Source organism: Xenopus laevis, chromosome 9_10S (genome assembly GCF_017654675.1).
Source record: "Xenopus laevis strain J_2021 chromosome 9_10S, Xenopus_laevis_v10.1, whole genome shotgun sequence".
NCBI lineage: Eukaryota > Metazoa > Chordata > Amphibia > Anura > Pipidae > Xenopus > Xenopus laevis.
Window position 1 is genome coordinate 15,401,696 of NC_054388.1, and position 21,211 is coordinate 15,422,906.

The 21,211-nt window shown below is 42.0% G+C and overlaps 1 protein-coding gene across 5 annotated transcripts in view; it reads right to left on the bottom strand.

Annotated features, from left to right (window-relative positions):
* LOC121398884 (targeting protein for Xklp2-B-like) overlaps positions 1-21,211 on the bottom strand; it is a 100,772-nt gene that overhangs the window by 27,333 nt on the left and 52,228 nt on the right. For 3 of the 5 annotated variants that reach the window (XM_041578440.1, XM_041578439.1, XM_041578438.1), the window contains exon 2: positions 10,082-10,324. Coding sequence is in view for 2 of the 5 variants with exons in the window: in XM_041578436.1 (XP_041434370.1) it covers positions 10,266-10,324; positions 14,180-14,341; positions 16,123-16,256; positions 16,840-16,962; positions 17,402-17,506; positions 19,127-19,195 (652 nt within the window). In the remaining 3 variants the exon portion in view is untranslated. Of the gene's footprint in view, positions 1-10,081; positions 10,325-14,179; positions 14,342-14,383; positions 14,609-16,122; positions 16,257-16,839; positions 16,963-17,401; positions 17,507-19,126; positions 19,196-21,211 lie in introns of those variants that run through there. The other 2 variants (XM_041578436.1, XM_041578441.1) reach the window with 2 other exon arrangements.

Below are 21,211 nucleotides of genomic sequence, written 5' to 3' on the forward strand. Positions count from 1 at the left end.
TGTGCTGGCTGTTCGGATCCCTCTGGGGAAGGCTTCTCTCGCTTTCTTTGGTATCTTGGCTGCTACCCAGAAGAGTCTCTTCTTCTTGAACTTTGCCTTGTGGCCCCTGGAATGTCCCCTGGAATGCCGCTTGGTGACCCGTGCGAGTTTGCTAATGGCCGACCTAGCAGCGGTGGGTTTCTTATGCCTGTGCAACTTCGCAAACGGGAACTGAGTGCACAGCACCTTGCCGCACAAAGCTCCCCATGGAGCAGCCTCTTCCGCAGCAGCCAGAAAGAAGAGGAAGAAGAAACCGTCGGGCCGGTACAGCCAACTGGTGCTGACACGATTCACAAGCTTGCGGAGAGGAACTGCTCACATTACGGCTTGTTCAGACCTGCAGACGCTGAGCCGGAAGCACAGGCATAAGAAACCCACCGCTGCTAGGTCGGCCATCCGCAAAGTAGCACGGGTCACCAAGCGGCATTCCAGGGGACATTCCAGGGGCCACAAGGCAAAGTTCAAGAAGGAGAGACACTTCTAGGTAGCAGCCAAGATACCAAAGAAAGCCGAGAGAAGCCTTCCCCAGAGGGATCCGAACAGCCAGCACAAACCCTGCTCCACCAGCCAACACGCTGCTGTCAGTAAAATTGCCAGGGAGGAGAAATCAAACATTGCAGGATGGATGATCGCCTTTTCGCCGTTTCTGAGGAGGACAGGAAGTGGAGTATATGCAAGTTATTTCTTAATAAAGGCTTTGCTATTTAAAAGTTTAATTTGTCTTGGTGTTTATTTTTCGTTGTATACTAATGAATTTTTTAACAAAAATTTTTGATGTTACTGGTCCTTTAAGGCATACTGAATTCTTAGGAACAGCCCCTCACCCCCCAATTACAGCACACACATAACACTAATCAGCTATAGCTCAAAAACCCCCAGTCACAGCAAAGTCACACATGTTGCCCCACCTGAGATAACAAGATAGAATTAATAAATGTGCCAGCTGCTATCAGTCAGCCACATAAAATTAGCCCACTTCTTCATTGCCCCCTTTACCAGTGCCAGCACCCATCATATGGCTATATGTACCCATGCCAACAGCAAAAGCCATCATATTATTACCCCCAATCTGTATCTGTGCCAATAGCCCCAAATTTGTACCTGTGACAAAATATTGCCCCCAAATTTGTCTGTGCCAACAGAAGCCAAAATATTGCCCCCAAATCGGTACCTTTGCCAGCAGCAGTCAAACAATTGCCCCAAATCTGTACCAGTGCCAGCCAGCAGCCAAAATAGTGCCCATCAATCTGTGTCTGTGTCAAGTAGCCAAAATATTTCCCCCCAAATTTGTGCCTGTGCCAGCTGCCAAAATATTCCTCTAAATCTGTACGTGCCAGCCAGCAGCAAAAATACTGCCCCCAAATCTGTACCTGTGACAGCCAGGGGTGCTTCGCCAATAAGGCGAGTTGAGGCTGTCGCCTCAGGCGGCAGCACCCCACTAGGTACCAGGGGCAGCAAAAATGCTGCTCCTGGTACTTTAAGAGCGAACTTCCGGGGGAGGTGGGGCAGCAGCAACTGCTGCTGCCTCAGGCAGCGGAGGGGCCAGGATCACCCCTGGTGACAGCCTCCAAAATATGCCCCCAAATCTGTGCCAACAGCAGCCAAAATATTGCCCCTCAATCTGTACCTCTGCCTGCCAGCACCCAATATACTGCCCCCAAATCTGTACCTGTGCCAGCCTCCAAAATATTGCCCCCAAATCTGTACCTCTGCCAGGAGCAAAAATACTGCCCCCAAATCTAAATCTGTGCCAGCTGCCATAATATTGCCCCCAAATCTGTATATGTGCCAGTCAGCAGCCATATATTGCCTCATATCTGTGCCAGCAAAATATTGCCCCCAAAATATGTGCCAGGCCAGCAGCAACAGCAAAATTATTGCCCGGATCTGTACCTATGCCAGCATCAGAAAATAAGCCCAGTGCGCAGCAGCAGCTCTCTTCGTTGCCCGTCACACAAACGCGCCAGGCCAGCAATGTGCCTCTCTCTTCTGCCCACTTCTGTTTCAACGCTGCACAATGTTGACGTCAATACGCCTCCTACAGCGCATGCGCATTATGGAAAAGCGCAGGAACTCCAATGACAGCAAGTAAGAGAGGGGTGGGGAACGCTGCTGGAGCGCTATAGTCTACTACTAAAAATTCACACACGGTCGGTGTATTAAATCTAGATACACTACAATTAAACCAAGGTTTATTTTAAAATAAATAAAAAAATTTCCCCCTAGAAGTATGCCCCCCTGTTATTGCGCCCTAGGCAGGCGCCTACTCTGCCTGCCCCTAGTTCCGGCCCTGGATACAGGTATGAGATCCGTTATCTGGAAACCCTTTATCCAGAGAGCTCCATATTACAGAATGGCCATCTCCCATAGACTCCATTTTATCCAAATAATTCAAAGTTTTAAAAATAATTTCCTTTATCTCTGTAATAATAAAACAGTACCTTGTACTTGATCTCAACTAAGAGATATAATTAATCCTAATTGGATGCAAAACCAGCCTAATGGATTTATTTAATGTTTTTTCATGATTTTCTAATAGAAGTAAGGTATGAAGATCCAAATTAAAGAAAGATCCCTTATCTGGAAAGCCCCAGGTCCCAAGCATTCTGGATATCAGGTCCCATAGCTGTACAGATAATACCATCTTCTGTATCGCGTTTAATCCTCATTGCCAGCGGGAAGTCATTTCGGAGAGATTAGTTGCCCCCAGTAGAGAAATATATACCAAATATAAAAGCTTGTCTGAACATAGCGGTTTTTCAATAAAAAATTCAAAATTCTGAAAAATCATTTCAAAGGTTTTATTTTGCTGCTCCGCATATCCCAAACTATATTAGGTACCAAGAAAAAGCACCTGAAATATGATTGCCAGGGGTCCACTGAACAGTTTGATACCCATTATGCATAGGTTTACCAAAGTATCTGGCATTTAGAGACACCAATATGAAGTTAGCACATCCAAATTGTTCAGGACTTTACTTCAGCTACTGAGAAATCAACACATTGACTGCATTTTTTGTGGGGTAAAAACACAGAAATATATGTTTACCCCCCAAACCCATATATTTTTGGAAAGTACACATTCTACCGAATATAAAATGGGTACCCATGCCTTTCTGCTCCAAACTACTGAGTCGCAAGGCTTTCCCAAAATTGTCGGTTTTGGTGAAATATGTGAAAATTGCCTCAAACCTTCAACTTCCCAGCACCATATCACCCATGTATCATTATGCACTAAGAAAAAGCACCCTAAATATGATTGCCATGGTTCCTCTGAACATTTTGGTGGCCATTGTTAATAGGTTTACCAAAGTATCTGGCATTTAGAGGCCCCAAAATGAAGTTAGCGCATACAAACAGTCCCGTGGGTAACTTCAGCTAATGAAAAATCAACACATTGACTGCATTTTTGTGGGGTAAAAACACAGAAATATATGTTTACCCCCCAAACCCTTATATTTTTGGAAAGTACACATTCTACTGAATCTAAAATGGGTACCCATGCCTTTCTGCTCCAAACTACTGAGTCGCAAGGCTTTCCCACAATTGTCGGTTTTGGTGAAATATCTGGAAATTGCCTCAAAGCTTCAAATTTCCAGCATCATATTGTCCATGTATCATTACCAGCATAAAGCATCCTAAATATAAACATAGGGGTCTACTAAACAGATTGATGCCCAATGTGCATAGATATACCAAACTATGTGGCGCACAGAGACCCCCAAATAACAATATGTATAGACATTTTCACGGCTGACGCGCTGGCTGCTGCAATATAACCACCCGGTGTGTGTATTATGCGATATTAGACCCCCTAACAGTACAGAGACCCCAGAAAACCATATATTTTCAGAAAGGACACACTCTGACAAATCCAATATGGGCAAATAAGTGTTTCTACTGCAAACTGCCAAACTGCAAATCAATGCTGAACATAACAGTTTTTATCAAATTTCTGAAAATTGTCACAAAGCTTGAATTTTACCCCATTATATGCCCCACATTTCGTAACTTATCAGCATAAAACATCCTAAATATGAACGCCAGGGGTCTACTAAACACTTTGATGCCCAATATGCATAGATATACCAAACTATGTGGCGCACAGAGACCCCCAAATGACAATGGTGTATATACATTTTCACAGCTGACGCGCTGGCTGCTGCAATATAAGCACCTGGTGTGTGTAATATGCGACATTAGACCCCCCTAACAGTACAGAGACCCCAGAAAACCATATATTTTCAGAAAGTACACATTCTGACGAATCCAATATGGGTAAATAAGTGTTTCTACTACAAACTGCCAAACTGCAAAGCAATGCTGAACACAACGGTTTTTATCAAATTTCGGAAATCCGTCACAAACCTTGAATTCTACCCCATTATATGCCACACATTTCGTAACTTATCAGCATAAAACATCCTAAATATGAACACCAGGGGTCTACTGAACACTTTGATGCCCAGTATGCATAGATATACCAAACTATGTGGCGCACAGAGACCCCCAAATGACAATAGTGTATATACATTTTCACGGCTGACGCGCTGGCTGCTGCAATATAAACACCTGGTGTGTGTATTATGCAACATTAGACCCCCCTAACAGTACAGAGACCCCAGAAAACCATATATTTTCAGAAAGTACACATTCTGACGAATCCAATATGGGTAAATAAGTGTTTCTACTGCAAACTGCCAAACTGCAAATCAATGCTGAACGTAACGGTTTTTATCAAATTTCTGAAAATCGTCACAAAGCTTGAATTTTACCCCATTATATGCCCCACATTTCGTAACTTATCAGCATAAAACATCCTAAATATGAACCCCAGGGGTCTACTGAACACTTTGATGCCCAATATGCATAGATATACCAAACTATGTGGCGCACAGAGACCCCCAAATGACAATAGTGTATATACATTTTCACGGCTGACGCGCTGGCTGCTGCAATATAAGCATCCGGTGTGTGTATTATGCAACATTAGACCCCCCTAACAGTACAGAGACCCCAGAAAACCATATATTTTCAGAAAGTACACATTCTGACGAATCCAATATGGGTAAATAAGTGTTTCTACTGCAAACTGCCAAACTGCAAATCAATGCTGAACGTAACGGTTTTTATCAAATTTCTGAAAATCGTCACAAAGATTGAATTTTACCCCATTATATGCCCCACATTTCGTAACTTATCAGCATAAAACATCCTAAATATGAACGCCAGGGGTCTACTGAACACTTTGATGCCCAATATGCATAGATATACCAAACTATGTGGCGCACAGAGACCCCCAAATGACAATAGTGTATATACATTTTCACGGCTGACGCGCTGGATGCTGCAATATAAGCACCTGGTGTGTGTATTATGCAACATTAGACCCCCAACAGTACAGAGACCCCAGAAAACCATATATTTTCAGAAAGTACACATTCTGACGAATCCAATATGGGTAAATAAGTGTTTCTACTGCAAACTGCCAAACTGCAAAGCAATGCTGAACGTAACGGTTTTTATCAAATTTCTGAAAATCGTCACAAAGCTTGAATTTTACCCCATTATATGCCCCACATTTCGTAACTTATCAGCATAAAACATCCTAAATATGAACGCCAGGGGTCTACTGAACACTTTGATGCCCAATATGCATAGATATACCAAACTATGTGGCGCACAGAGACCCCCAAATGACAATAGTGTATATACATTTTCACGGCTGACGCGCTGGCTGCTGCAATATAAGCAGCCGGTGTGTGTATTATGCAACATTAGACCCCCCTAACAGTACAGAGACCCCAGAAAACCATATATTTTCAGAAAGTACACATTCTGACGAATCCAATATGGGTAAATAAGTGTTTCTACTACAAACTGCCAAACTGCAAATCAATGCTGAACGTAACGGTTTTTATCAAATTTCTGAAAATCGTCACAAAGCTTGAATTTTACCCCATTATATGCCCCACATTTCGTAACTTATCAGCATAAAACATCCTAAATATGAACGCCAGGGGTCTACTGAACACTTTGATGCCCAATATGCATAGATATACCAAACTATGTGGCGCACAGAGACCCCCAAATGACAATAGTGTATATACATTTTCACGGCTGACGCGCTGGCTGCTGCAATATAAGCACCTGGTGTGTGTATTATGCAACATTAGACCCCCCTAACAGTACAGAGACCCCAGAAAACCATATATTTTCGGAAAATACACATTCTGACGAATCCAATATGGGTAAATATGTGTTTCTACTGCAAACTGCCAAACTGCAAAGCAATGCTGAACATAACGGTTTTTATAAAATCTCTGAAAATTGTCAGAAAGCTTGAATTTTACCCCATTATATGCCCCACATTTCGTAACATATCAGCATAAAACATCCTAAATATGAACGCCAGGTGTCTACTGAACACTTTGATGCCCAATATGCATAGATATACCAAACTATGTGGCGCACAGAGACCCCCAAATGGATATATAGTAGATAAAATTTACAAGGCAAAACAAAATAAGGCAGTAAAGAGTGAAATGCAAAAAAATCCAATAAAACCACAAAAATCAATGTTTTTTTTTCCAGACTAGTGTTATCGGCCGTCAGAATCACAGTTTGAATATTCAAGCTGGGCCAAACAGGTTATACGGCTAGAAACAAGTGAACACAACATATGCAGAGCTGAAAATGCAATAAAATGGCTAAAAATTCTATAAAATGGCTAAAAATGCACCAAAATACCCCAAATTGCAATATAATCACCGAAACAACATACAAAAGATATTGCACAGTACGGTTAGCGAATACGCTATTCTTAATGGCAATAAAACATTTTTTTCAGCCAAAAAAAGAGACGATGCGATAAGAAAAAAAAAAAAAAAAGCCACAATGCCATGTATGTGCGTGTGTGTACAAATGGTAAATTACATGTTATGTGCGCGTGTGTGCGTGTGCACGTGTATGTAAGTGCAGTGAGTGTAATTGACCCCCCCCAATCCCCAAAAATGTATCTGTAAGTGTGTGTAAGTGTGAATCTAAGTGTGTATTACTGTAATAAGTGTGTGTTGGTGTGTTTGTGTGTGTAATTGTTGCACTAACCTGAAAAAGTCGCTGGAGACTGTTGCAGACGATCAGCAAGAGCCCCTGGAAGAGATCTGCGACGTGGTTCCTGTCTCTGTGCTGTGGGGGCGGAGATCGACGGCTCAGTGTAGGCTGCAGCAGCAGGACACGTAAGTAACACGTGCCTGCTGCCGCTTTTGGGCCCCTGGGCGATCGTGCCCCAGGGGCCACTCGATCCCCTGCTCTGCTCGTTGCCTAGGGGCAGGGGATCGAAGCGGAACAGAGCGAGCGGCTCTAACAGCCGCTCCTCCGCTCCACAACCCGGAAGTGCTGCAGAACGTAGAATCTACGTTCTGTGGCATTTCAAGTTACTTTTCCACAGAACGTAGATTCTAGGTTCTGTGGCACTTAAAGGGTTAAACAGAAATGAGATACAAATACTGTAATCCCATTTTCTGTATCGCTTTTAATCCACATTATAGAGAGATCCAATCCTGTTTAGCTAGGTATTGAGTATTTTATCTACAGTTATTCCTGGACACTAACCCTAGGGCAGAGGTGCCCAAAAGGTAGATCAGGATCTATTAGTAGACCTTTAGCTGGTGATCAGTAGATCTCAAGACACTGTCAACCAACAGCTTGACTAAATCACCCTCCTATATTTCATGTTTATCATGATATTTATTATGTTAAAGGAAGGAAAGTTAAAAACTAAGTAAGCCTTATAAGAAAGGGCCACCTAAATATACCAGTAAACCATCAAAGTAATGCTGCTGCTGAGTCCCCTGTCAAAAAAAAACCACTGCATTTCTTTCCTTCTGTGTACACATGGATTTCTGTATCAGACTTCCTGCCTTCAGCTTAAACTTCCTTGCCCCGGGCAAGAGCATGCTCAGTTTGCTCTCCCCCCCCCCCCCGCCCTCCCTTCTCTGCTGTAATCTGAGCCCAGACCTATAAGTGAGCAGGGAAAGACTCAGGCAGGAAGTGATGTCACACCAAGCTAATAATGCAGCTGCTATCCTAAACAAACAGAGAGCTTCTACATATATATATATAATATATATATATATATATATATATATATATATATATATATATATATATATATATATATTCTCTCCTGTAATCTGAGCCCAAAGCTATAAGTGAGCAGGGAAAGACTCAGGCAGGAAGTGATGTCACACCAAGCTAATACTGCAGCTGCTATCCTAAACAAACAGAGAGCTTCTACACATATATATATACATATATACATATATACATATATATATATATATATATATAGCATTCTAGCTTGCACTATTGCAGCTAATCTATTGGCAATAAAATGCCTCCGTAGCTATCCATCTCCTTTAAGATTACCTGAGAAATATTGTTTTTATGAATGTAGAAGTATGGGCACTCCTGCCCTAGGGTATCATTTAAGAAATTCCAATACACGAGGATAGAGACCTTCTTGTGAGCTTGTTCAGATGTGGGGGAAAAAAGAGATGCATTTACTCACCATAAAAATTATTCTTTCTCCTCCAAAACAACAGGGGAAGTGTTAGAGCTGAAAGTAAAGATCACATTTACATGGGGGGGTTCTGAGCTACTTACTGGCATACGACCATGGGTCGCAGTATATGAGTCAGACTAAAAGTGAGATATAGGGAACATAGGTCTAAAAGAGTGATAAATTGTATGGTTTCTCAAAATGCAGATTCATAGGGAACTATAGTGATGAGAATTGGACACATTATTAGCTACAAACCCTGCTCATAATGAAATGTCTGATTTTTTAATGATTTAAACATAAGGTGTGTATTTATATATTCTAATGTTGTCAATATATTGGAATATTACCTTTTCAGGTGGTTTATTCGTATTGTTTCGCGTGTGCTTATTATATCGACTTATTTTTGGTTTTACTTTGCCACTATTTTTCCTCATTATCCTTATCCTTACCCGATCTTTACTGCTGAGAACTTTCACCACAAGAGATGAACTTCTCCAAAGAGCCCACTGGCACATAAACAAAGACTGATTATTTCCAGGTATTTGGGCAGAATGGGAGAGAATATGTGTGGAATAGTAAGGCATCACATGGAAATATAATTACTACTTGGCCCAATTCTACCTACCTAGAATAATTCCAGGGACCTTAGATTGTAAGTGCACTGGAACAGGAACAGATGGCAATATGATAGGGACCTTAGATTGTAAACTTACAGGGTGAGGAACTGATAGGATTGTGATAGGGATTTTCGATTATAAGCTTCACTGGGACAGGGACCTTAGATTGTAAACTCTCAGGGGCAGGGATTGATAGTAATGTAATAGAGGGCAAAGATTGTAAGCTCACTAGGGCAGGGTAGATGGGTTATGTGATAAGGGCCTTAGACTGAAAGCTCCACTAGGCATGATGGGAATGGAATAGGTACCTTAGATTGTAAGCTCACTGGTGCAGGGAGAGATGCAAATGTGATAGGGACCTAGAATTACTACATCACTGGGGCAGAGGCTTATGGAAATGTGATAGGGTCCTTAAATTGTAAGTGCCAATGGGCAGAGATAAGTGGGAATGTGATAGGGAACTTATAGATTGTAAACTCCACTGGGCAGGGACTAGTGGGAATGTGATAGGGATCATGGATTGTAAGCTCCACTAGGCATAGACTAATGGGAATGAGATAGGGGCCTTCAAGCTTTTTGGGATAAGGACCGATGGGAATGTTATACAGACTATAGATTGTAAACTTCACTGGACAAGGACTAGTGGGAATGTGACAGGGAATTAGACTGTAAACTCCACGGGGGCAGGCGCTGATTTCAGATTGTAAACTTCACTGGGGCAGGGACAGGAAGAAATGTATACTTGCCAAAATGTATATTTCCCTCCTGTATTTCTACTGCTTCTGCTACTAGTAGGACAGTGGAGAAAAAAAAAGCTTTAATAGTTTATCACCCTATTTGCGTACTGTGATAAAGTTACCTCTCTGTGAATTTTATATCCATCACTGGTGTGTCCTGTGTTTTCCTGCCCCCACTAGGACTGGGAGAGGCTGTTAGTTGTGTTCTCTGGATCTGCTCTTCCACCGTGTCCTTACAAGGCAGTAGAGGGGTCGAAGTAGAGGGACGGTTCAGCCCTCAGTGTTAGTACCCCCAATTTCTTGGCTTCATGGTCTTGAGTGCTGTTGGTCCTGTAAAGCCTTCCTCCTCTGTTTGACTGGACTGGCTGGAAGGAAACACAGTGTCTTTGAACCAAACTGTTGCCCTGTTAGATACCCATTATTAGTATTACATTTGGAGTGGATAGCCTCCTATACATAACTAGTGACTTCCTGGACCTAGTACAGTAGGGGGGCATTACTACCTGTATCTAGTAGAACTGTGTCTAGTAATCAAGGGATTAGTATTAACTGGTTGCCCTGAGGAGTGACAATGCATTGGATTCTCACAAGTTGCACCTGCCCTGGCTATGTAATTTATATAATCCCTACCCTCCCTTTCATGTTTACCAGACATAGTCCATGGTCAAAGGATTCCACCTTGGCACAAAGTTTAGAGCTTGTGAATTCAATTTGTTTGCTCAGAGAAATGTGATCCCGGGGGGGGGGGCAAGAGGAGCTGAAGGAACCAAAGTTCATGTATAAAAGCCAACATATCAGCCATGCCTTATACACCAGATATGCAACATGGGGGGTTTCTAGGCCAAACCAAAGAGCACAGGTAGCATTTCTAGAAAATCTCTTCATTTAAAGCAGGGCATTTGAATCTGTATGTGGTGGGTCACCACGACCCCCAAAAATAAAGTGAGATTTCTTTTTGCAGTAGATCATGGTACCTATAGGGACATTGATAATTATTTCTAGGAATCTTGACTCCTAAAAAATATTCAGGATTATAGGCATCCTATTCAAAAAGGTGAAAGGACTTTATTGTTTTACTGAAGGATCTGTACTGAAGCAGGTGCCTAGTGTAGACAGTAGGGATGCACCGAATCCAGGATTTGGTTCCGGATTCGGCCTTTTTCAGCAGGGATTCGCCCAGGATTCGGCCGAATCCTTCTGCCCGGCCGAACCAAATCCTAAATTGCATATGCAAATTATGGGCGGGGAGGGAAATCACGTGACTTTTTGTCACAAAACAAGGAAATAAAAATGTTTTCCCCTTCCCACCCCTAATTTGCATATGCAAATTCAGATTCGGTTCGAAATTCGGCCGAATCTTTCACAAAGGATTCGGGGGTTTGGCCAAATCCAAAATAGTGGATTCGGTGCATCCCTAGTAGACAGAAACATACTGTATAAGATAGGGGCAATTTTATGGCAAAGTCGTTACTAACAGCAACTTTTTGTTCACGGATCCGCACACACACAAATTTCTGCAGTGGGGAAAGTGCCCCCTCTTTATTAATTTACATCACCACCAACATCAACGTTTTGGGGAGTACAACCTCCCTTCATCAGGATGTAATTACAAATGTGACAAACACCTTTATAAGTATAACCCCGCCTCTTCCCTCTTGATCACAAAATCAGGTAGGGGCAATTTTATGGCACAGTCCTTACTAAGTTATTAACAACTACTCATTACCAGGAGCTGGGGGTGGTTATTCAGAGCTCCTATTCAGAGGGGCTTCTCAAAGCAGCTGTGTGCAAGCGCCTTTTCCTATTTAAACAGCCCCACCTAGTGGCAAATATAGGGTCGGGTATCCGAATATTCCCAAAGATGGTGTCAGGGAATTCATTAGGTTGATTCATTTTGAGGAGTAGGCATGTGGCTGAGCTGGGATATTGAGGGAGAGTAGGAGTGTAAATGAGCTGGGATAGTGAAGGAGAGAGTAGAAGTGTGGCTGAGCTGAGAAAGTAGGGGTGTGGCTGAGCTGGGATAGTGAGGGAGTGCGGTAATTTAGTATATTCCAGAGCAGGTTCTAAAAATATATATATATATATAAAAATAAGAAAGAGTGAGCGACACCTTCCTTACAATAGTAAGGCCTATACCCAGGCTGCTTAGAGTATCATGTGGGGAGGCCACTTCTGGTAGAAAAGAGGCTGCTTAGAGTTGCTTAGTCTTTTTCACACACTCTCAGCACAGGAACAGGAAGAAGAGAACATGTGACCAGCTGCTGTCCCTAGCTTAAGGTAATATATTACAATTAGTATCCCCCAGTCAGTTACTTGCCCAACCTGGGAGGGGCAGTGGCATCTTGAGGAGCTGAGGGAATGGACAACAGTCCAGGCCTCTGTTCTTACATCAAGCTAGTTCAGCTCTCTGTATTACCAACCTGTGGAAAGTGCTGCAGCTCCCCTATCATTTAGTTCCCCTATAGTGACACATATATAAGGGGGAGAATAAAAGTGCAGGAAAATTGACGTCTTGTACTTTCAAGCAGAAACTAAAGAACTATTCTCGTTCTTGAATCTGCATACAAGGTTTGCCCCAAGCTGGTAGCACTAATTGTGCCCTAGAGCTTGACGTTCTATTTCACAGGTAGTGACCTTTCCAAGCAGAAAGTTGGCACCAAACCATCAAGTTCCCAGGGCTGACACCTCCTCTGCTTTATATGCCCCAGATGAATTGTGTGGTAACTGGTATATATATTTAAGTCAATTTTGTCCTTTTACATCTCTTGCCTTGAACCACCATTTCGTGATGGTCTTTGTGCTGCCTCAGAGATCACCTGACCAGAAATACTACAACTCTAACAAGAAGTGTGGAAGCAAAAGACAGAACTCCGTCTGTTAATTGTGACCTAAGAAGTATAGCTTGTTTGGTATGTTTATGTGCACCGTGAATCATACGATCCCAGGAGACGGGCCCTTAATTTTTGAAATGGCCGTTTTCTATTTATGATTACCCAATGGCACATACTACTTAAAAAATATATTATTATGAAAATTGTTTATTTACATGAAGAAGAGTTTAACATGAGCGGTTTTATGCAATAAAAAATACTTTGTTTGAGGGGTATAGTTTTCATTTAACTGGGCCTTGGTACCTTCTGTTCAGGTATAAGAGCAGGATTATGCAAGTGGGGTACATAATAGAAAGGCATGTGGGCTGAATTCAAGGTCATTCATTAGGTTATCTGCATCTTAGGGAGGTATGGAAGATATGTCATATATAAGGCATCCCCCTACTTCACTATGGGGTTCTGCAACTATAGAAACACACAAGCTGCAAATCAATGAATACACCAAGCTAACCAAGTATTGAATACCAATATTCGTGTACATAGCATCAAGTATTGGGGTTAGCATGAAAAACCAGCGCTAAATCAGCTTCCATCCTCTACAAGATGACATTTTGAAGTCAGAATACCCTGTCTCTTCTCATTTACATAAATACAATGGAAACGAGAGGCACTACTGTGCAGCACTACTGAAAGCCACACTAGAGGCTGCATGTGCAATTGACTGGTGGAAGGAACCAGACAAACCCAAGACAAAAGTTGAGCAGGCAATTGACAAACTTTACATTTCCACAGTTTATTACAGGGCATAATAAAAACATAAGTATTCACATACAGGGAGACCTAAAAACAGGCCCCTCCAGGCCATATAATATAGTATTCACATAACCCCCCCAATGAGCAGATCTTTGCCCGGATTCATGCCACTATTTAAAGGACACTTGTTTGTACAATAGACTGTATGGTCCAGGGCATGAATAGTTAACCACCACCCAAAATCTGGATTTGCCTTAGTACAGGGAGCACATCAGCACTTAAACCTGTCCGAGAAGTTAGGGGATGTGGGGACAGTAAGTGGGACGTCACTGGCTTTAACTTTCACAGCTTTGAACTTCCTGATAGGCTGTGCCTTGTGCACGTGAAACAGAGGAGAGAAAAAAAAAATAGTTTACTATTTGTGTACAGTTCATACCATGTGCCCCCCGCAGCAGTCAGTGCAGTTCATTCTTTATGGGTGTGTTGGGTACCAATGAGTACAAGGTTAGTGGTTCATGGACAAATCAGAATTCACATGAGTTGGTTTAAACAAGGCCATTGGATGGCAAACCATCACTACACCTAACAAAGTATTGGCTTACCCTGCCTCTGCAGCATGCACAGTTATGCACTTACCAGCTCTTGCCTCAACTGATTGATCTCTTCCCTTTCTTCCTCTTCCCGTTGCTTCCCGAGCTTCCTTCTCTGCCAAGCACTTCTCAAACTCCTGGCGATCCTTGGCCCTTTTTGCTGTAGCCAGCTCAAAGCCTTCTTGAATCATGGAACCAGAAAGGCTATCTACATTTAAAAAGAGAGACAGACTGCTCAGAGTTCCTCCTCAGGAATAGAATGCCATGGTATCAACAGGAGCAAATACACACTGGGATTCATCCTGTTCACTATATTGATGCCGCTACAGTCCACTGTACAATGGAAGACAGGCTCTCCTTGTATTAAATCCACTAGTAAATATAGGAGGATTGCATGTCCAGCGCAGTAAGGACAGTTCTAGTGGGTAGGCAAGGAGCTCAAAGCCGTCTTGAATCATGGAACCAGAAAGGCTATCTACATTTAAAAAAGAGAGAAAGATGCAGCTGGAACATGGGCAAGCAGTCAATGGCTATGATAGGAAACGCTCATAACAAGACAGATCAATGCCATGCTGTGGTCAACTCCAAAGTTACAAATCTAAATTTTTAGCCACATGGTAAAATACTGCTCCTCCAACGTATGAACTATACAGAGGCATGACCAGCACCATCATACCAACCAGTGAGCCTGCCCACCTTAAATGGGTACTGGCCCAGAATACATAGTATTGCAAGATGCAACCATGGAGGATGTTCAGATTCACAATTTAGCTTAGGAAAGCCACACTTTTTCCTGATAGTCTGTTAAAGGAGACATTTTATACAAATCTTTTAAAATAATACCCCCTTCAGTGCAAAGTGCAGTGATGCAAAAACAACCTTAAAAAAGAAAAACCCCTCTGAAAAACCATTATGTAAGAGCAGATGAGATACTCTAGGTTGAAATGAAGAATGGGAGTGTCTATTCTCCCACAGTATTCCCTCACCTTTTCTTTATTTTGTTTCACTGTTCTCTCTTTGTTATCTACCTATCACTCTGATCCAGTTCACTTTTCCCTTTCTGTGCCGTTGGATTTTTTTCTCATGCACCCCTGCCCTCCCTTATTGACAACAAAGATAGAAGAGGCCTATAATGATCCTTGGTGGTCAGAGGGGCTACAAGCCAAATGACACAATGACATAAATAAACCTGCCATGAGAATTTGCAGTGCAGTTCCATTCAGGTGTTTCTCAATGGTGTGTCTCCCGGTCTGCTAAAGCTGTGGTAATATAAAGCATTTGACTTCCGGTCAGATTGGGTGCTATTCTTATGCAAATCCTCAGGACTCTCCATTTAGAAAAGTGTGGGATCCGACCTGAAGTCAAATGGTTATTGCAGGTTAAGCAGACAGGGAGACAACAGAAAAACAATGGGTAGATTTCTTCTTGTTTATCTGACAGCTTGGACTGTGATGATTCCAGGTGAAATTCCGGAATCTAGTGCAACACAACAGTTCATTATATATTCATTACTTTAGGACACTTCCGTTTTTGGTGTTACTGTTCCTTTAAGTCTGTTAATTTTTCCTTCAGCCTTGGACCCTTCATGAGTAGTTGGAGGTCATCAACCTTTCCTCTGGGCCAGACTCTTCAGTTAGTAGTTTATGATTTGATGGAGGTGGTACCAAATGCAGAGGAGTTGCTGGTTAATCATTGCATCCAAAGTTACTCAGGCATTGATGAACCATGAAAAATCTGAGGGCCTTTGAGCCATGCAAAGTAAGTCATGGTTGACCTTTGAAAGTTGCTAGTAGTCCCAGATGAAGTTAATTGTATGGTCAAATTTGGTAAGAGATAATGCCAAGGATAACAAATATGGTATCTAACGTCTCTTTACAAAGGTCCAGTATTGGAAGGACAGGAGACAGACTTATTTAGAAAGAATTAAGCCAAATTTTCATGTTGTATTGGATCTGGGAAATATAGTTACTCTCACTAATATGTACACACCTGCTCCAGATATGGCAACTTTCATGGAATGCTCATTTTTCTTGAGACTCTCTAGCATTTCCTTCTGAAGCACTTGCATTTTCCCAAGCTCTTGTTCTACTGAATTTTTAGACTTCGCCAGAATGTTCCTCCTGCTGAAAAAAAAAATCTGTATGACTTATGGAAATAGTGACAAAGAACAGTTTTAAATAAAACAGCCTTTATTGGTGCAAGGGGATTACAGCAACGTTTCAGACCATGCGGACTTTTATCAAGCGGGTCCTTTATCAACTGCGGGTGCTGGACTCACTTCTTTGTCAGTATTGCCAGTGGAAAGTGGCCATTGGAGGACGTGCACCCAACTAAGGAAGAAAGTGAAAGTCGTGATGACTACTAGTCTGCTAATTGACTTATGGAAATAGGTCACGGACCCTTGTCCACTCTAAGGTTGAACAACACTATGGTAAGTTTACAGTGCAAATCATGAAGGCAGGGCAGTGCTGAGCTAGTGCTACAGTATCCCTACAACTTGCTTCATGGGAAAATAGGTTTACCTCCTTAGGTTACCTACAGTTTATTAGCTATAAAAGAAAAGAAACATTAGCCAATCAGGGGCACATCCTGTTGTGTCAAGAGTCCCAACCTATCATAAAAGGTCCCTATTGCTGTGTCACACTATTGCTATCAGTTATCTACTGCTGAGATTAACACTCAGTGGCTGGCACAGCGCAGACATACTTCAGTACAGTTGGAGTTGAGGGCATGGTCAGTTGGGCTTTCGGTTTTGGAGAGGTGGTGCCATGATGGCTGCTTGTGGGTTGGCCCCTGATTACTGGAGCGTGTCTATCTTTAGTACTGGATCTGCAAAAGAAAGTAGTAGAAAATCAGTGCACCCCTTACGCCAACAGTCACATCTTTTTAGCGCCGTCTCTCAAGAAGAATACGAAGTCAAACTTGCACTGGCAGAAACACACAACACAGTAGATTCTAAGCCAGTGCTGGATGGATGTAAGCAGGGGGACCAGAGACCACGATGAGAGTATAATTTGTCTGCGTATGTAATATGAGCGAAGTACATTGATGACTATGTGAGGTAATCAATTGCAAGTTAACAGCAAAGTACCATGATGGACATGGATTTAATTTAAAACTCCGCTGCACAAGAAATTTCCCAGTTTCCTGCAAGTAAGCAGCCAGGGTTACTGGGCTCCTGCAAAGAATGGAAACAAATCATTCCTAAAGAATTGAAAATGTGGTCACTGGGGATGATGCAGTTTCATTAGCCTATAGGCATACGTACCCTTTTCGTTTTTTGCATGGTGAGTATATAGATTGTGCGGTCTCTTTTTCCAGATGCATTATGAGGATCTTCTGCCGATGTTTCTTAGACATCCGCCTGGCAGACCTGTTGTAGGGAGAGACGGTGATAGCAGAGATAAATGAGAAGAGCCAGATAAGTTATGACATGGCAGAAACATTCCAGTCAATAGGATTTCACTGTCTTAAAGGGAAACAACACCCCTAAACATTATAGGTCTCGAAAGATAAAATAGCCCTTATGTGAAAATGCTTCATCTAAATATGCAGAAGCATTCTATCCATTGATTGGACGATGGAGCCCTTTGTACTCCCACATTTTTTCCTGTTAGTCAAAGCCACCTGAAAAAAAATAACGCAGTTCTCGGGAATCACTAAGGCCATCATAAAATGGGGGCTCAATGCCGACGGGTAATATTACACATATTACAGACCAATTGAAGCATCACAATTCCATATAAAGTATGGCACTCGGAGAATTAAGCGTGCATGCAAATGGTATCAAACTATTTCTCCATAAAGTCAACCCAACTAACTGAATAAATTAGACAAGCTGAAAATAGCTGTGGCATTGCTTCTTTTAGCACAACCAACAGAAATGCATTCAACTCAATCCACTAATGGCTCAGAATTATCTAAACCAGTGTCGGACTGGCCCACAGGGATACCGGGAAAACTCCCGGTGGGCTCAGGTGTCAGTGGGCCCTCATGCTGCTAAACATTTGGCCTTTTCCATGGCCATTCCCTATTTTTATGAGAACAAATAGGCTAAATATAGAAAAATAGAGTACAGTATGTAAAGAAAAGAGACTAGGAGAATAGAAGTTGAGTGAGGAGAGGAAGAAAAATAATGGGCCCCAGGTCTAAGATTAATTGGTGGGCCCTTGTCAAAGGTTTTTGGGTGGGCCCCTGGTGTCCCAGTCCGACACTGTCTAAACCTCCCAAATGGTCAAACATGCCAAAATGGGAGAGTAATTCTTTTTGTCCATCAATTTGTAATTCTTTGCTTCACTGCATATCTAACAATACTGTCAGCATCACTGGGCTCCTGTACCAATATAGAGCCAGTGGTCCCCTTCCAATAAACATGGGGATCTTAAATGAGATAAAGCATAAATAAAAATACCCCTCAAACTTGCTGGCACTGACAGATATGGTTTCACTCTGGGTTAAAAGAAATTCATATCCTATAGATGCTACAGTTCCTGCCTGTGTTTCAAATGAGCAGTGAGGTGCCTGCCAGAAGCACAGTAGGAGGAGGAGGAGGAGGATAGCCCATTACATCCCTGCTTTCACACAAGCAAATACAGGCTTCAGTTCCCTATCAGGTCACACCCTAAAATGTGTTTTTAATGCATTCAGGGAAATACAACCTGGAATTACAAAGGAGGCACAAGTAGAGTGTGGTCAAAGTAGGAGAATGAGGGGAGAATTCGGATGAGGTTCAATAGTAGCTATGTTAGTTCAAAAACATTTCTGAAGGCATGTTCGGTGGCAACTTAAGGGTATGGCCCTGGCCTAATTCTTTGCAGAGTCAAGCTCAGCGCACCATCCCATCTCTTTGTCCAGCCAACACCCCAAAAGCAAGTCTAACCAAAGCAAGTCAAACGCCCCATACTTCTTTAGAACATGCAAATATATTAGCACTGCACTCAGCACGGAGGTCCCTTACACTCCCAGCAGAAAAGCCTGAGTATTTGTCACTTACCAGCATTTACACAAGTCTCTGAAAGCGGTTTCTGGTCCGGGGGAATAGTTTCTGCGTTGGTCACTTGGTCTAAAGAACAGGAAATGGAGACAGATGACATGTGGCAGACAACTCAAATATATAAATCTGTCCCATGTTTTTGTCAGTGTGGTTTTATTGAGGTGTGCAAGAGAGCAGGACTGTTTCTCCCAGCCTAACATTGTCCATTAGAATTAATATTCCTTATCAAAGATACATGAGCTGAACCCCCACATCTCCTTACTGGGGTCCCACTTATCTAAACAGCATGTAAACACTTGCTGAACTTGCAGCCAATCACTATCAGGAAATAAACATAAAATGTGATTGGCTGTAAACTCACTTTCTTATTCTGGGATCAGAGGTGAGCGGAGCATTGATACACGGGGGCATTAAGGGAAATAATGGCAGAAATGAAGGAAATCACTATTTGAGTGTGACATTGGCTAGTGCCTGGGATATTAGCCTTGGTTTTGTGTATATTCTAATAGAAAATATCATTATGGGAGGAATGGGGAAACAGGCAGACTACAGACAACTCAGGATAAATACACAGAAGTACATCCTGGCATTTGGCCGCACAGACAACCGTTAAATAACGGATTTCTCACTTTCATTTCTGGGATCAGAGGTAAGTGGATGCACAGCACACACTGGGAGACAATTTATGGAAAATAATGATATAAATGAAGAAAATCACTACTAAATTGAGTCACTAGGTGGCACCTGGGATATTAGCCTTGGTTTTGTCATTTTAATAGATTATAGGAGAGTTGGGGTTGGGGGAAGGAACAGGGATGCAGGGAGACTACACACCTGTCAGGCTAAATACAGAAAGTATAAAATAACATTTGGGATTCCAATTGCTTTATATTTAAAATAAGTATAAAATAATATTTGGGATTCCAATTGCTTTATATTTAAAATAAGTGCAAGTTAAGAAATAATAAAAAGTCTGAAATCTCCTATGTTAACATATAACGGGGTCACTATAGCAACATCTGGAGTGACATTTGCTGTTCAGGTTTCTCCTCTAATGCTATTAATATTTATATTTCTCTCTGTATCTCACTTTGTATATAACATTTACTTCTTAATAAAGCTGTTAAGGGAAAGTTAAGAAATTCTTAAGGGGAGAAGTCTGAAATCTCCCATGTTCCCATATAACAGGGGTCACTGACAGTGTTTGGAGTGACAGTTGACAGTTGGCCACTTGCTGTTCAGGTTTCTCCTCTAATGTAATTAATATTCATATTTCTCTCTATATCTCACTTTGTATATAACATTTTACTTATTAAAAAGCTTTTCAGTAAAAGTTAAGCAATTATTAAGGGCAAAAGTCTGAAATCCCCATGTTCCCATATAACAGGGGTCACCCAGTGTTTGGAGCGACAGTTGGCCACTTGCTGTTTCCCCTCCAATACTATTAATATCCATATTTCTCTTTAGACCTCACTTTGTATATAGAACTGACTTCTTAAAAAGCTTTAAAGGAAAAAGTTTTGGAGCTGCAACTTCCCAGTCACTGTTACTCATGTCCTGAATGTCCCAGCATCCCTTGTCACACCTGCAGCCTGTAGTCTTCTAGCTATTAATGAACTACAAATCCCAGCATCCCTTGTCAGACCTTTAGACTATAGTACAAATCCCAGCATCCCTTGTCAGACCTGTAGCCTATAGTACAACTCCCAGCATCCCTTGTCACACCTACAGCCTGTAGTTTTCTAGCTGTTACTAACCTAAAAATCCCAAAATCCCTTGTCAGACCTGCTGCCTATAATCTTGTTACTGTTACTGACCTTCAAATCCCAGAATTCCTTGTCAGCCCTGCAGCTTGGGGTCTTCTAACTGTTACGGAACTACAAATCCCAGCATCCCTTGTCAGACCTGTAGCCTGTAGTACAAATCCCAGCATCCCTTGTCAGACCTGTAGCCTATAGTACAAATCCCAGTATCCCTTGTCAGACCTGTAGCCTATAAACTTCTAAATGTTACTGACCTAAAAGTCCCAGCATCCCTTGTCAGACTTGCAGCCTGTGGTCTTCTTATTGTTACTGAACTGAACTA